The 17273-nt window shown below is 40.9% G+C and overlaps 2 protein-coding genes across 2 annotated transcripts; one reads left to right on the top strand and one right to left on the bottom strand.

The window, feature by feature from the left end:
- Positions 1-2906: 2906 nt before the first annotated feature.
- Positions 2907-9289, bottom strand: LOC146504326 (uncharacterized). Its single transcript, XM_085184191.1, has 6 exons — positions 6203-9289; positions 5615-5751; positions 5152-5366; positions 4544-4602; positions 4396-4461; positions 2907-4191 (listed from the first exon to the last, which is right to left on the bottom strand). Exons 1-6 carry the CDS (start codon positions 6379-6381, stop codon positions 4125-4127), a joined length of 723 nt encoding a protein of 240 aa, XP_085040317.1. The 5' UTR covers positions 6382-9289; the 3' UTR covers positions 2907-4124.
- Positions 9290-9294: 5 nt separating this feature from the next.
- Positions 9295-10401, top strand: LOC146504325 (uncharacterized). Its single transcript, XM_085184394.1, has one exon. The coding sequence runs from the start codon at positions 9520-9522 to the stop codon at positions 10399-10401; it is 882 nt and encodes a 293-aa protein (XP_085040520.1). The 5' UTR covers positions 9295-9519.
- The last annotated feature ends 6872 nt before the right edge of the window (positions 10402-17273 follow it).

The following is a 17273-nucleotide window of genomic DNA, read 5'->3' as shown; positions in this document are numbered from 1 at the left end:
GCAACTCAATTAACTTGCAGTAATCCCAATACTGACTAACTACTAGAAGACAAAACCAACCCTAGGCAGTACTGAAATGTTTGAAATCATCCTATATATTTTACAACAAAATAGTTATTGGCAGATAAAACTGCTAATAGCCATTTAAAAGTAATAAATTAATGCTTGGCTTATATTTTTTTTATTGATATAAGATACAGAAGCTATTTAAGCTTTATTTTTGGAGATCTCCAACCTGTAATTAAACTATTTGAGAGAAAATCAATCTTTACACATCTTTACACAGCCTGTAACTGGGGTTTTCCTGGTGTGATAGACCCCAGCCTCTATGGATCTTGTGCTCAGAACTTGTTCCTGTGCTGCCATGATTAGTGCCTCTGAGCTGCCTTTCAGTCCAGCTTTGTCCAGCCCCTTGTAGAAGTGGCTGATCTCGATGTCAGCCACTTCCTCTATCTGCCAGTTGTTCATACTGTGCAGCGGACTGTCCTTCCATGATAGTTCCTCCTCTTGCTCCTCTTTCTTTGGTTTCTGCTGCCTGAGGTATTCACTGAGCACATGGTTGGTTTTGGCCATCTTCTTGGTGTACTCGTGGATGTTCGTTGTCTCATCCTGGATTGTGGTACTGACACTCACCAGTCCCCTGCCTCCTTCCTTCCGCTTAGCATACAGCCTCAGGGTGCTGAACTTGGGGTCGGAATTATTCATGCAGGGTCAGGAGTTTCCTGGTCTTGATGTCAGTGGCTTCTATATCCTTCTTTGGCCAACTTATTATCCCAGCAAGGTACCCGATGACCGTCAAGGCCTAGGTGTTGATAGCCTGGATCTTGTTCTTACCATTTAGTTGACTCTTCAGGACTTGACTGACCCTCTGTAGTTACTTGGTGGTTGAGGCTTTCTTAGCGGCCTCTATATGGTTGCCATTTGCCTGTGGGATTTCCAGGTATTTGCAATGTTGCATTCTCATAGTTTGATCCAATCAGTCTTCTTTACTATTTGACTACACCTCTCAAATCCAAATAACATTTCAATGTCATTACTGTATATCCTGGTGATTGGTGAATCAATGTCACGTTCACTCTTGGCATACAGCTTGATGTCATCCATGTACAGGAGGTGGCTGACGATTGCTCTGTTCCATAGTCGGTATCCATAGCCAGTCTTGTCAATGATCTCACTGAGGGGGTTCAGGCATATGCAGAACAGCAGTGGGAACAGTGCATCTCCTTGGTAGATCCCGCACTTGTGCTTTGGGCTTGAAGTTGGCCTCTACTGTTGTACACCACATCCCTATTGAGTTTCTGATGAAGGCTCTTAGGGTCCTGTTGCGCTTGTATAGATCTAGGCATTACAGGATCCAGCTGTGGGGCATTGAGTGATAGGCCTTCGTATAATCAATCCAGGCAGTGCACAGGTTGATAAGCCTAGTGTTGCAGTCTCGGGTGACTGCTCTGTCAACCAGTAGCTGGTGTTTCGCTCCTCTGGTATTCCTGTCTATTCCTTTTTGTGCCCCGCTCATGTATTGATCCATGTTCCTATTCATCTTTGCCACTATGATGCCTGACAGGAGCTTCCATGTGGTACTGAGGCAGGTTACTGGCCAGAAGTTGGATGGGACAGGTTTCTCCTGGAGGTCCTTGGGAATCAGGACTGTCTGGCCTTTGTTTAGCCATTCCGGGTGTCATTGACTAGCAGCTGGTTCATTTGTGCAGCCAGACGCACATGGAGTGCAGTCAGCTTCTTCAGCCAGCCAATTTTACACACACGTGTGTGTGTGTGTGTGTGTGTGTGTAGAAGTACTTGTACTGTGTTTGCAATGGTAAAAAACCTTGTACTCACCGAGCGAAACAGGGGAACCATAGTGTGCAGTAGGGCTGCCACGATTAGTCGACTAGTCACGATTACGTCGACTATCAAAATCGTCGACGACTGATTTAATAGTCGACGTGTCGTTTGAAGCTTTGTAAGATCCCAAAAGACGCAGAAATAAGTAGTAGGATTTAAGAGTGTAATAACGGACTGAAACAGAAGATGGCAGCACTGCATGTACAAGGATGCCAGCTGCCGTTAAACCCCGAAGAAGAAGAAGTAGCTCTGTCCCAGAATTCATAGCGCGGCCCAGCTCAGTTTCCAACACAGGGTCACAAAATAAACGTTTAACATATTTTCAGGCGAGACTGTAACTGTGTAAACCTCAAATATCTGCTCAGTTTATCAAGACACCACATATTTTCAAAAGCGCTCCGACGTTTTCGGAGACGTCTGTTACCCACCAGCTCGATAGCTAGCCGGGGGCAAGGCTCACTAGAGCCGTGAGAACACCGGACTCCCGGCTAATCGTTTTCAAACCCACCGCTGCCTTTCGCTACTCAGGTTAAACATATATAAGTCACTTAGATAACTTAAAAATGTTATTGTTTGGCTTATTTCAGTATTTTATTTGTTCCTGAGTAAATCGGTTTGGCTAAGATTAAAGTTATAGTTTTTACACAGCTGAATAAACGTCAAGCAGACAACTGATTATCAGAAGTGTGAGATGCTTGAGAATATACTCCGGTGTCCGTTATATTTTAGATAGCAAGGAGTTTATTAAACGTCACCGAAACAATCTGCAAATTTCATTAGAATGTAATAAACTATCATCTTGTCTTTATTTTTAGTTAGCACATACCTTAAACACTTAAAGCTGTAAGCTAATGATAGTTATATAAGAGCAGATGCTTCTGGTGCAATAAGCTGTACGTTTTACATCCAATGGATGCATGATCTGATTAGTCGACTAATCGCAAAAATAATCGGTGACTAGTTGACTAATCGCAAAAATAATCGGTGACTAGTCGACTATCAAAATAATCGTTTGTGGCAGCCCTAGTGTGCAGCCACTAATAAGATAAGATTTAAAACAAAGATTTAAGCACCAAATAGGGTCAATTGAAAATGCCATTTGAAGTCTCCAAATATAGAGCTTCTCTTTTTTATGTAATATACATATAAATTCCCCACTAGATTTGAGGGCAGTCTAGCCTTCAAGCTCAGGTGCTTTACATAGTATCTTTGCTATTCCCAGGACTGCGCTCTTCTGGACAGAGAGCTCAAATAATGTTCCTGGGATCTGCTGGAGCCACTCACCTATCTTGGGGGTCACTGCACTGAGTGCTCCGATTACCACGGTTATTATACTAAGTCCTATAAATCTAACATAATAATATAATAGCTCTGTCTTTGGTCAGCAATTTCCAAGGCATCAGGTATGGACAGCTTGCTGTACTACTCAGGCATCCCTGTCTTCATCACATCTTTCTGCAGCTCTGATAGTTGGATTAGTTCCCTCCATAATGCCTTGATCTTGGCCTCTAGACTTCTGGTACATGTACTGCTCCTGGTGGCTATTCATCTTGTAGACAACCATCTCACCGATAACTGCTGCCGTGGTGTAGATCATTTAGTTGATTTCAGTGATGGTCACAATAGGCATTGTCTGCACTGCTGCATTCATATCTTCTAATAGACCCTCAGAGTGTACTTCATGTAATCTTGTCACTGAGGTCACGTTTCTCAGCTTATCTTTCAGCTCCTCTCTCCTTCTGTCATACTTGGGGCTTTCTACCTAATTTCTGAGCCACCGAGCATTCCTGTTATGTGTTGCATGCTTCTCCCATATGCTCTTTCAGTATTGCTCAGTCTCAAGCCTTGGTGGTGCTTTTCTCATATTGGTTCCCTGTCACTGAGATGGTTCAGTGGACAACAGCTGGTTTAATCTCTGCCTTCTATCTCTTTGGTATACCACTTCAAACGGCTGACCAAGGCTGTGAGTTGTTGCTTGGTAGTTTCCAAGGCCTCAGGCATGGACAGCTTGCTATACTTCTTAGCCACCTTTTTCATTGCACCTTTCTGCATCTCTGATTGTTGGCACCCGAACGTGAAGGATAGACCACCCCCAGGGGCGAGAGGGGAATTTTACACACACACACGTGTGTGTGTGTGTGTAAAATGTTATCAGTTCAATACATGCAACCTTTAAAATTTTAATATTCGCTGGTCTCACCCCGTATATTGTACTTATTGAGTGTCTATTTACCTATGGTGTGTGCTTTATAAGTTCCAGTTTACACTTAAGTTTTGGCATGTTATTCAACAACTACCACTTGCCTGTTAACCTCTGGTTCCTGGAGAGTATGGTTTTCATGCAGACCACTGCAAAGGAATAGCAGAAATATTTCATAGCAGGAAGAGGACCCCAATGCAGATATTTATTGATCTAGACTACACAAAATGATCCAAGTTATAATAATGATAGAATTAGTTTGTACAACAGTTGTTTTACCAAAAAAATTAAATTTTTTTTGCAATAGTTTAAGATTAAAATTCCGACTCATAAACAAACAGAGTGCCATTTACCTGATAACCTCTGGCTCCTGTACATTGTGCCTGCCATGGTCAGGTGTCTCGGTGTCATGCAGCACACTGCAATATGGTAAATATTGATGATGAGAGGGTGTAATGCATTTACAGTGCTACAGTCCAAAGGCAGTTGTCAAACACTTACATTGCCATTTCAGACTGCACAACTTCTCCACCAGTTGAGTCCTCATTGGCTTCTGTAATCTAAAACACCAGAGTATTAAAATATAAAAGAAATGGAACAACAAATGACAAACAAGAACAGAGGACAAGTCAAAGACAAGAACCAAAACAGCCACACCTAAAATGAATGAAAGCATAACCACAGAAGATCAGTCTTTGGGTAGGTAGACCTTAGGATAACTGAGGGGAAAATAAATAAATAAATAAATAAAGGAAAGGTTAAGGACATTAACAAAAGACAATGAAAAAGCCAAAACCCAGGAAACTGGGATTACAAGAACAAAATGACCCTAACCCTAAAAAACTGTTAGACCACAGTTCAAGCTTGCTCTACTGCATTTCTGTTATTAACAGTGAATCAACTGACGGGGCATTATTTAAGCATAGCCATCTGGCATGGGGATCAGATGAATGTTTCAAATCCTTTGGGTAAAAGCACAGCATTTATTATTCTGAGCAGTAACATGTTAAAGATGTCTTATACAATACTAGGGTTACTGGAGCGCCACTGAGTTACAGTAATAGTGACAATTATGCCATATCAGCCACCCAAGTGGAACATTTGAATACCTTTGGACGGATATAAAGATTGGAGCGACCCAGTAGGTTTCTTGCTCTAATTTCTTGGGGCGTTTCCTCTTCAAGAGGAAGAATGAGCCGCTGTCCATTCACTTTGCATAGATCGAACTGCAAAGGTATGTCTGCAATATTGTCCCGTAGTGCCTGCCTGAATTCAGTGGCATTTAGGTTTACAGGAACGACCACCCGAGTAGCAGGAGTGGCATCTGTAATCAAATTTAAACCAAATTAGCTGGCAATGCCATTTAGAACTTTCCCTAAAAATGGAAAAGGGTAAATTGTCACATTGTAGTGTCTCAACATCAACTTATTGGTGCAAGGAAATAAAGATTACAAAGGTGCTAAAAATCTAATGCCAAATTCTACAATTTGTAAACAACTGACACCATGATGTAATTCTCTTTTTTCAAACCCATCACTCCAAATAATTAATATTAAAATAAATATTGATTACCCCTATGAGATCGGTAGTGTGTCAGTGTCGGATTCCTTAGTACTGACACCTTAAACGTTAACTGGCGATGTCTGGTTCTCCCGCCTCTTGGTCTGCGCACTGGTCCACCCCCGTGCTGTTGGTGGAAAACTCCAAAGCTAGCATTAGACCATGAGATAATTTAAGTCAAACTAATGACACAGAGACCCCCCCAAGAAAAAAAAAAGAAAAGAAAAAAAACCACCCCACACACTCAGAGTAAGGAATGAATGTTCAACACATCGGTGTTTATTGCATGCATTTTTCGATTGTCTCGCAAATTAAATGCTCCCTGAAAATATGGGATATGCTACATTTATAAACTAAAATCTTTATGCATAAATGCACATAAGAGGGATTAAAATGACTGTCATTTGAAGTCGTCGATCTACGATAGACATTTATAATTACAGAATTTGTTGTTAAATGCTGTCGATTGAATTGTAACAGATAATTAGTAAACGAGCCATTTATTATTTAAAAATGTAAAAGTTATTTCGTTTTGCAAGAACAAAAACGGCGCAAAGCTAAAAGCTTGCTAATAGAGTAACCACCACCAAAGCATTTCACCTTTGTAGAAGAGATGTCCCCTCTTCACTGTTATCTTGATTCAGTAGCCGGTTAAATTGGGCATTCATTCTGTCTCTGATATCATTGACTCTCCGTCGAAATGCAGCGCTCCGTTCAGACATGACTGTCCACAAGAAGTCCGACTCCGCGAAAAGGCTGGGCAGATATATATATAGCATCCCGAAAATTCAAAGTACGGCGGGAGAAGGTACATTGTTTGTGATTGGATCAGCAAGACTGAAGGTTGTGGGTTTTTTTTTAATCCACCCCTTACCACAACCTGTGATCAGAATTTGTGGTAACCAATCACAGTCAACCTCATATTTGTGTTGTCTCAATCAAGCTATGTGCGACAAACTACATACAGGTGAATGGATGCGAAATCTCTGCACCAACAAAAAACACATTTGACCGTAAGTACCGTAGTTAATCTCAATTACTGTTCGACTTTGCTAACTAAAAGCTAAGCAATGATTCAGAAACATTGCTTTATCCTTTTAAGCACATGTTACATGTTAGCTTTGTAGTAAGCGAAAAAAAAAGTCATGCTAACCTTGGTCCGCTAGGAATCTTGCCAACATGCCATTTTAGGTGAGGCATGTTAATAAGGTCTTTAATATGGTACTCCGTTTAGCCACTTTATATTATTTAAAATACGGTTTTATAACACTTGTTACATTAGCCGGATTAGGCTACACGGCACTGCACTGCCATCCCAGATAGCAAGACGACATTGAATTGATGTTGATTTTTTTTATCTGATCAGGTGAGGTAAAAAACTATAACTTTAATGTCAGCCAAACCTATTTACTCAGGAACAAATAAAATAGTAAAAAAAAAGGCAAACAATATCATTTTTAAGTTATTTAAGTGACTTATATATATTTAACCTGAGTAGCGAAAGACGGGGGTGGATTTGAAAACAATATGCCGGGAGTCCGGTGTTCTCACGGCTCTAGTGAGCCTAGCCCCCGGCTAGCTATCGAGCTAGTGGGTAACAGACGACTCCAAAAACGTCGGAGCGCTTTTGAAAATATGTGGTGTCTTGATAAACTGAGCAGATATTTGAGGTTTATACGGTTACATTCTCGCCTGAAAATATGTTAAATGTTTATTTTGTGACCCAGAAAGAATAATAAGAGTAATATGAAAACTAACTAGCTGCCGCCATTGTTGGAAACTGAGCTGGGCCGCGCTATGAATTCTGGGACAGAGCTTCTTCTTCTTCGGGGTTTAACGGCAACTGGCATCCTTGTACATGCAGTGCTGCCATCTTCTGTTTCAGTCCGTTATTACACTCTTAAATCCACAACGAGTAAAGAAATGAATAAAGAACAGTATATGCAGAAAATAAATAATAAAGTTAAAAGACAGCATGGTCTTCAAGAACCCAGAGTACAATACAAAAATGTCGTTTTATTTACGTGTACAAAACAATGTAGACCATGTTCATTTTGTTAATAAGTTGGGAAAAAAAACTAATGACAGCATTTAAAATAAACAAAGATGAATAACATAGATGGGAACAATTGACAATGGAATTGGAACATTATCAAAAATGATTTTTCAGATATGCAGAGTAGAAGATGTGGAGATTCAAATTTTTAACTTGGGTGTGTGTTTGAAATATGAAAATATTGGTTGACTTCGTTGACATACTGTTATTAAAGATAGGAATATGTATGAAACGTAGATTCAAAAGCTCTATTAACAGAACTATAACCTGTTAGAATCTGACATTTATTTCAGATGTATTCTGTAACTGTTCACAGTCCCAATACTTACAGTGATGACAGTGGTTCCAAAAGTGCTCAGTCACAATTTTCAGAAGACTAACATGAATTTTTTTTTGATTTATTTAAATATATAAACCTGTTGAAAGTAATAATTTACATTTTTGTCTTTGTAGGATCACAGTACAAAGTATGGCCTGGAGGATTTTCATCTCAAGGTGCAAGAACATTCTTAATGACTGTACACGGCGGCTGCTGATGGACGATGTTGGGCCAGATGTGCTACAGTTAGCGTTAAGGAGGTATGATCAAAGCATGATGGAAAACATTTAACATTTTAACTTGCATAAAATGTTTAAGGGGAATATGGCCTGAAAATATAACATGAATTAAGAAGTAATTTTTTGATATCTTTGAGGTTGGAGACAATGCAGAGAAGCCTTCGGTGGGCAAGAGGAAGACTGATCAGTGTAACTGCAGCAGATCAACTTCTGCGTGACTTGGCTGAATTGATTCAGGAGGTCGAACTGTCTACTCAGCATGGCCAACAAGGTAAGCACATATTGTGTCGATTCCTTGACTCATCAAAAGTGTGAAATAAATTATGACTCTGTCTTAACCTATTTTCCAAATACATCAAACGCTTATATATTTTCAGGCTCTTTTGGATACCAGTCACCAGTGGTTTTCAACAGAGGTAGAGGCAGATCCCTTTACCTTATCACTCAGGAACAGCTTTCATTCCTGAAGTCATGTGGATTCACTGCACCTCAGATGGCTGATATTTTGAATGTTTCACTTCGTACAATTCGAAGACGTCTGCGGTCAGTGACTTTTGAAACCAGTGTGACTTTCAGTTCTTTTGTGACACACACCCACTGTTTATTCAAATTAAATGGTATTGTGAAATTGTAAAAATTAGTATATTTGAATGTGCACTAACTAGTCAAGTAATGATGTGTGTTGTTATGGCAGTGATAAAATACTCATGTTTTTTTGTCTGATTTCAGACAGTATCATTTCACCCGTGCATCAATGTATGCGGAACTGACTGACAGTGCGTTGGATGAACATGTGCAGGACATTGTCGCTGGCAATGAACAAATTGGTCCTGAGGCTGTCAGAGCTTCCCTGCGAGTACGTGGACTACGTGTACAGCGAAGGAGGGTTCGAGCAAGCATGCTACGGATAAATCCTGGAGCAGCTGCCATAAGAGCAGTTTTGCGGAGACCAGAACGAAGAACATATCAGGTTGCAGGTCCAAACTCATTGTGGCACATTGATGGAAATCACAAGCTAATAAGGTAACCAAGCACACTGATTTGTTGAACACCTATTTTGACCAAAGTGAAATTCAGCACTACATCAAATATAATTGTTGAACAGTAAGAGAGCCAGGCCCTGGGATGGGCAGTCCTCTAACACAACTGGTTATGTTTAAAGGGGAAAATGAGAGAACACAGACAGCGCAAGCAACGTACAGAGAAAAATTCAAACTTGACATGCAATAGTGCCATGTAAATCAATTAAGAGTGTGTGTTTCCATTGTTTCAATAACAAAGCAGAAATAAGATTTTTCTTCTTATGGACCACGGTTTTAGGTGGAGGATAGTCATTCATGGGGCTATTGATGGATACAGTCGTCTTGTGGTCTTCCTTCATGCCTCAAACAACAACCGTAGCAGTACTGTTTTATCAAGTTTCATCAGAGCCGTGGTATCCTCTGGTGTACCCTCGAGGGTCCGGACAGACAGAGGAGGGGAAAACAATGCTGTCTGCCTGATGATGAACATTTTCAGAGGCTTTGATCGTGGAAGTACCCTAAGAGGAAGGAGTACCCATAATCAGAGAATTGAGAGGCTCTGGGGTGATCTGTGGCGAGGAATGACCAACGTGTACTGTGATTTATTTCACCACCTGGAGGAGGAAGGCATCATTGACATTGACAATGAAATGCACCTTTGGGCTCTCCATTACATCTATCTCCCAAGGATCAACAGAGATTTGAAAGACTTCACTCAACAGTGGAACAATCATGGCTTGCGGACAGAGAGACACTTGAGCCCATTACAGATTTTTGTCCGAGGCAGCCTCCAGCAACAGGGCCGAGCCTCAACTGCCATGCAGGACATCTTTCAGACCAGAGCAGCTGCTGCTGATGGGACTATTGGTGGGACAGCTGATGGTAGTGTGACAGCCACTGAGAGTGAGATGACTGCTGCTCAGGGCTCAGGTGCAGATTCTGGTGGTGGTGGTGCTCATGGTACAGATGAGCTGGGATTGCTGGTCGACTGGCCTGAGAGGATTACTGTGCCAGACATTGAATTTACTCTGGACGAAACGGTGATGGAGCAAGTGGTAGAACTATTTGATCCACTAAGTGGCACAAGAGGGAGTCATGGTATTGAACTCATCACTGGCTTAATATACTCTCTGGACTCCACATCACTGAGACAGTTCAATTAATGACTGAAACATAATAGCAGCAAGTGGAAAGACTTCAAAATATCTAGGTGACTGGATACATATAATGTGAAAAGTTATGATACGTGTTTACTATGTACCATTGAGTAGTGGTGTAAATGCTGTTAAAATGTTCTGTGTAGATTTCATGATGTAGATGACTGATTTATAATAAGTTACATAATTTCATGAATATACAGTGGGGCAAAAAAGTATTTAGTCAGCCACCGATTGTGCAAGTTCCCCCACTTAAAATGATGACAGAGGTCAGTAATTTGCACCAGAGGTACACTTCAACTGTGAGAGACAGAATGTGAAAAAAAAAAAATCCATGAATTCACATGGTAGGATTTGTAAAGAATTTATTCGTAAATCAGGGTGGAAAATAAGTATTTGGTCAATAACAAAAATACAACTCAATACTTTGTAACATAGCCTTTGTTGGCAATAACAGAGGTCAAACGTTTACTATAGGTCTTTACCAGGTTTGCACACACAGTAGCTGGTATTTTGGCCCATTCCTCCATGCAGATCTTCTCAAGAGCAGTGATGTTTTGGGGCTGTCGCCGAGCAACACGGACTTTCAACTCCCGCCACAGATTTTCTATGGGGTTGAGGTCTGGAGACTGGCTAGGCCACTCCAGGACTTTCAAATGCTTCTTACGGAGCCACTCCTTTGTTGCCCGGGCGGTGTGTTTTGGATCATTGTCATGTTGGAAGACCCAGCCTCGTTTCATCTTCAAAGTTCTCACTGATGGAAGGAGGTTTTGGCTCAAAATCTCACGATACTTGGCCCCATTCATTCTGTCCTTAACACGGATCAGTCGTCCTGTCCCCTTGGCAGAAAAACAGCCCCATAGCATGATGTTTCCACCCCCATGCTTCACAGTAGGTATGGTGTTCTTGGGATGCAACTCAGTATTCTTCTTCCTCCAAACACGACGAGTTGAGTTTATACCAAAAAGTTCTACTTTGGTTTCATCTGACCACATGACATTCTCCCAATCCTCTGCTGTATCATCCATGTGCTCTCTGGCAAACTTCAGACGGGCCTGGACATGCACTGGCTTCAGCAGCGGAACACGTCTGGCACTGCGGGATTTGATTCCCTGCCGTTGTAGTGTGTTACTGATGGTGACCTTTGTTACTTTGGTCCCAGCTCTCTGCAGGTCATTCACCAGGTCCCCCCGTGTGGTTCTGGGATCTTTGCTCACCGTTCTCATGATCATTTTGACCCCACGGGATGAGATCTTGCGTGGAGCCCCAGATCGAGGGAGATTATCAGTGGTCTTGTATGTCTTCCATTTTCTGATGATTGCTCCCACAGTTGATTTTTTCACACCAAGCTGCTTGCCTATTGTAGATTCACTCTTCCCAGTCTGGTGCAGGTCTACAATTCTTTTCCTGGGGTCCTTCGAAAGCTCTTTGGTCTTGGCCATGGCGGAGTTTGGAGTCTGACTGGTTGAGGCTGTGGACAGGTGTCTTTTATACAGATGATGAGGTCAAACAGGTGCCATTCATACAGGTAACGAGTGGGGGACAGAAAAGCTTCTTACAGAAGACGTTACAGGTCTGTGAGAGCCAGGGATTTTCCTTGTTTGAGGTAACCAAATACTTATTTTCCACCCTGATTTACGAATAAATTCTTTACAAATCCTACCATGTGAATTCATGGATTTTTTTTTCACATTCTGTCTCTCACAGTTGAAGTGTACCTCTGGTGCAAATTACTGACCTCTGTCATCATTTTAAGTGGGGGAACTTGCACAATCGGTGGCTGACTAAATACTTTTTTGCCCCACTGTATATAGTTTGTGTTGAAATGTCTTTATTTGAAATGTACATGTGTAAAGTGTAAGAGCTAGTGTCTCGTGAGAATACCCTTAACGAGAGTACACGAGACTTTGCATGGACCGCGAGGGAGCAGATGTCTGTCATGAAGCGATTTTAAGCTAAAAGTTTGCTAAAAGAAAAAGCAACACAAGGTGTCAATATAAAATTTTACTTAGTAGTCAGTATAATCTTTTAGTGATATAAGTTTGCATATTATAGAATACTGCATGATGACCTTTTTATGACTTAGACTGTTGTCCACTACAAGACTTGCTTTATAAATTCTTTCTCACAGTGATAATAGCTGAACAAGCTGTTATTATTTCACTCCTGCCAGGAAGAGGAGAGCTGGACACTTTTATCTGCAAGAAGAGGGGCCACGTCCTTCAGAATAACACACACACACACCTGAACCACTCTTATCTTCACTCCCTACACACTAACATTCCTCTGTTAATGAATAGACGTATTCACTGTTGTATTACTTTTGTATATAAATAAAGACAAGTGCAAGAACAGAGCGCACATCACAGGGCCCCCACTCTGGTGTGAGCGTTCTGTGATCGCCCTTGCAAGTAAAAGCTGCAGCGTCTGTGTGTTTCTACCTTTAGATTCTAAGCTGAAGAAGTGTCTTTAGAATAAATCTCTTGACACAAGGACTTAAGGACCTCTTTTCAGGACAAGCAGCCAACGAGGTATTTGTCATTTGAGAAATGTTGTTATTTGTGTTTGGACTTAATATGTGTACTGTAAAGTTGCTAATTGGTTTGTACTGTTCGCTTGTGACCAGTTCTCATGGTGTATTGGCGTACTGGTGATGGTGAAGCCGAGGAGAGAAGGCCCAAGTAATAAACGCCCGTTTCAAAGAACCGACCTGTGTCTGTGTTGTCGTGAAGAGAGTTACAAGTGGAGATATAAGAACGAGCTGTGTGACACTGACAATAAAAATGTTGAGTGATTTTTAAAGTGTGTAAGATGGAAGTTGTGAAGTTGAAAGTTTACAACTGAAACAATCTCGATAAAGTCAACTTGAATAATCTAAAAGTTACAGCTGTTGATATTGATAAATACAACTATAAAGCATTGACAGTAAATAATTAAAAAACTATAGTAGGTCTTGAAGTGGCTCAGTATAGTGTAGTAGATATAAAATGGTTTAGCGTGTGTTTGATGTTGTGACAGTTCACAGCAGAGAAAAAGTGTTAACATTAGCGAGCAGATTATGTTTTGCTTTGTACAGATTATGCTTTGTACAAACATAGTTCTGAAAATACTGGACTCCGGTGTAAAATGTGAATAAAAAAAGAGCAAGCAGTGATTTGCAAATGTCAAAGGCAAAGTTTATTCACAGTAGAACATAGAAAACATGTCAAATGTTTACACAGAGACTACGTCGTTAAAAATAAGTCCATTTTAATTTGATGGCAGCAATATGTTTCAAAATATGTTTCAGTTGGGATGGGGCAAGAGAAGGCTGGAAAAAAGTGGTACTAAAAAGAAACAGCTGCAGGGATATTTTAAGAGTAAAAGGTCAGTTACATGATTAGATATTAAAAGAGCATCTTAGAGAAGCAGAGTTGCTCTGGATGAAATATGGGCAGAGGTTGATCAATCTGCAAAAAACTCCATTAACAAATCGTGCAACAATTTCAAAGTAATGTTCCCAAGTGTAAAGTCTTAAAATATTCCATCCTCTAGAGGCATAAAAATATATTTTATCAAAAGATTCAGTGACTGGAGAAATCTCTTTGCAGAAACAATGAGGCTAAACGCCATGATGTCAGTGATCTTCAAACGCTCATAGGAAAGTTATCATCATGGAACATTAAACAGACACGATTCTGTCATGGAAATCAGTGCATTTCCTGTATCCTTTGGGGCAACAGACCTGAGTCACACTTTTAGAGAAGTACCTGGTGAGGTGGATTGAGAGGAATATCCATGATGCATGACAGTTTGTTCACTCACTTCCTCTCCACCACAGCTTCTGAAGTGCAGCCAATCACAGAGCTTGCTCTCCTGATCCAAGAAGAACACATCAAAGTGCACTGCACTCACCTGAACTGACAGAACATCTGTCATTAACATTTTGATGCTCACACAAGCTTGCTCACAAAAAACAGCCTGCCCATCCTCTTCTTGTGTAGAGCTTATGTTTTGATCTTCCAGTTCAGCAAATGTATATATGTCAGTGTCCAGGTATTTGTGCTCCTCCACCACATCATATCAGCGGGTTCAGTATCTTATACTTTTGTCAAGATAATGCACACTGCAGCCGACAGTTATCAGAAAGAAGCCATAACCAAGTTACATGGATTCTTTTTGTCATACAGGTAAACTAGTTATGTTATGTGCAACACTGTCATGTGCCACTCTGGTTTTATGTTTCAAATTCGTGTAAGACATCCAGAGTACTCTAATGACATTGACAAGGACATCTCCAGATTACATGGGAAACTATTATTTCATGTTCTTGAGATTACTTATTTACATCACTTTTGAGAAAACGTACATACAGGTCTGATTCAAAACTGCATATCTATTTTTTTAATGCATGTTGAAAGGGCAAAAATATTCCTGAGATACTGTTAACATTATTAAAATTGAAGGCTATTATACAATGGTATTACTTTAAACTGAGTAAAACGGTATTTTGATAAAAGTTAAGGTCTCCGTTTGTTTCAGAAAAAGCATACTGTCATTTATTTGCTTTTATTATTTATTTATATGCCCTCCGCGGACCATCTCTGCACTGCGTGGGTGATTAGTGGGTCCCTGCACAGTAAGTGCTGCACACAGGGACAAGACGCACTCAGTTACGATCGGATCTTCCCTGGGCAGGGGGAGGTGGTGAACTGTATGCCACTTTTTCATTGGCATACATTAAGTACAATGTTTTATTGCCTACGGTGGGGCAGGTCACATACTGGGTGAAGGTGGGCAGTGTGGAGTCATGATTAAAGTCCCCTGATATTAGAAGAAGAGCTCTCGGAGATTGCGTTTGCAGTCTGCGGACCACAGAGAGTCACAGGCTGCCTCCACGGATGCTAACAGCTAATAGCTCAATGTCTGTGTTGCAGAGTTGTTCTTCCACAGCGATGTGCCCAGGGATACCACAACCGTCTTTAACAAACACTGCCAGCCCCCCTCCTTTTCCTCTCTACGCTGTCTCTCGTCTTGTCCGCCCGCAGCAGCTGGAAGCCGGGCAGCCTACTCACAGAGGGAGTGCCGGGATACTGCCACTGTGACCGGGTTAGCGTCATTAGCTCCTCAATCATATCAGGGAGCGATCTCACATTTGCAGTGATTACAAGAAGGAGAGATGGTGTGTAAGGTGTCCTTCTCGGGAGACATCACCCCCGTTTCTTCCCTCACTGGGGATGTAGGGTCTGTCTGCCGGTAGCGCAGCTGCAGGACGCAGCGCTAACAGCTGATCCCTAATGTAAAAAAGGAGCAATGCACCGAGTGTCCAAATACGGGTGAAAAAAGAGGAGACAGAAGAAGAGAAAAGTCAACATAACTATCACAAAGCGGTAATGCATGATGGCAGAATCTGATTGCTAAGACATAAGTTAAAGCTTAAGAAAAGTAAAGAGGAAAATAAGAAAGAAGCTCAGAAATGAGCTCATTTCCTGTTAGCTGCCATAACAGGTAACACAGTTAAGGTTTCAGAAAAAGTATTCTGTCGTTTGTTTGCTCGATCATGCCTTAAACACATCAAAATGCATAGTGGGATTATAATACAAGTGAATACTGTGACAAGCACTGGTACTGAATAGGCCAGGGGTCGGCATGCGGCTCTTTTGTCCTTATACTGCGGCTCCGGGTGGTTTGGGAAAATAAATTATAAGTATTTAGCTGAAGTGTATTTTATTTGTGTTTAGTTCTTTTTTTAACTTGTAGTTCTAAATTGGAAGACTATTGTGATTTTGAAATATAAAAATAAAATTATATCTTATTATTTTTTCACCGCTCAAAATAAGCGTCACACTCGAGGAAGCCGGTATACCCGCCGAAACGCCGTGCATTTATCGAGACTTTCGACCCCAGGTAGGCCAGTTATGGATCTTCGGATCCACATTATGTCAGCAGCTCCACCGTGAACTATGTTAAAACAAACACCGCTCACGCCTCACAGATGACAGCTTACAGTCCTGCATGAAGATGAAAGCCCCGATCTGCAGACGCTGTGCGCAGAGGTTCAGGACCATAAGTCTTATTGTAAACATATCACGGCAGACCCGATGATGTTTGCATGAACATGCTTTTCAGCATCTCTTTACTGACCACTTTTCACACACGGTTGTTGTACGCATACAGCTGGCTGTAGCTTTTCAGCTCACAGCCCGACAACACAACAGCAGAGAGAGCACAGACTTGAAGGTGGTGAGGCGTGATTGCGGGTGCCGCTCAGGTGTGTCCGCCTCCCCTGCAGCAGCGCTGCAAACCACGCCCCGCCACACACATTAACCAGGTAAAATACATATTTAGGCAGAATTTTGCAAATATCTATTTTTCCTTTTTTAGCAGCATAGTGCTTTTTTCCAATTACTTTTTAAAAGTCAGGTCAAGGCTCCAAAAGCCCAAAGGCGATATAAGGGTGGTGGCTCACAACAGTTTTTGTTTGCTACATGCATCATTTTAGTTCAGCTGGGTGTCTTTCCTTTTGTTATATTTCTTTAAGAGTTCAAAATGTGTTAATTACATAAATAAAATGTAATTTTCTCTGTGGATTTTCTTCATGGATTTCATAAGAAACACATCTTATTTGCTCTGTGGATTCTTTTAAAAAGCAGTTCAAAACTTTTCTGTTCAAACAAGCCTTTTGTTGATGTACGTATTTTATATTCTTTACATTATTTACATTTGATCTTTTACATTCTGTATAATGTCTATTGGTTGTATTGTTTATTTTAATATTTGTGTACAGCGCTTTGTGACTGCCTGTCTGTGAAAAGCGCTTAATAAATAAACTTTACTTACTTACTTTAGTTGTTCACACAAAGCATAAAGGTAAAAAAAAAAACCAAACAAACAATATA

This window comes from Neolamprologus multifasciatus, chromosome 14 (genome assembly GCF_963576455.1).
Source record: "Neolamprologus multifasciatus chromosome 14, fNeoMul1.2, whole genome shotgun sequence".
Classification (NCBI taxonomy): domain Eukaryota; kingdom Metazoa; phylum Chordata; class Actinopteri; order Cichliformes; family Cichlidae; genus Neolamprologus; species Neolamprologus multifasciatus.
The sequence above is the reverse complement of the archived record's forward strand: the minus strand, read 5'-3'. Positions and strand labels throughout refer to the sequence as shown.

Bases quoted from the DNA above. Each gene is read 5' to 3' on its own strand.
- LOC146504326 (XM_085184191.1), bottom strand. From the start codon at position 6,381: ATGCTATATATATATCTGCCCAGCCTTTTCGCGGAGTCGGACTTCTTG. The intron at 5,752-6,202 runs GTGAAATGCTTT...GTCTAATGCTAG, and splicing joins GGGACATCTCTTCTACAAAG to CTTTGGAGTTTTCCACCAAC. The intron at 4,603-5,151 runs GTATTCAAATGT...CTGGTGTTTTAG, and splicing joins ATCTTTATATCCGTCCAAAG to ATTACAGAAGCCAATGAGGA.
- LOC146504325 (XM_085184394.1), top strand. From the start codon at position 9,520: ATGGACCACGGTTTTAGGTGGAGGATAGTCATTCATGGGGCTATTGAT.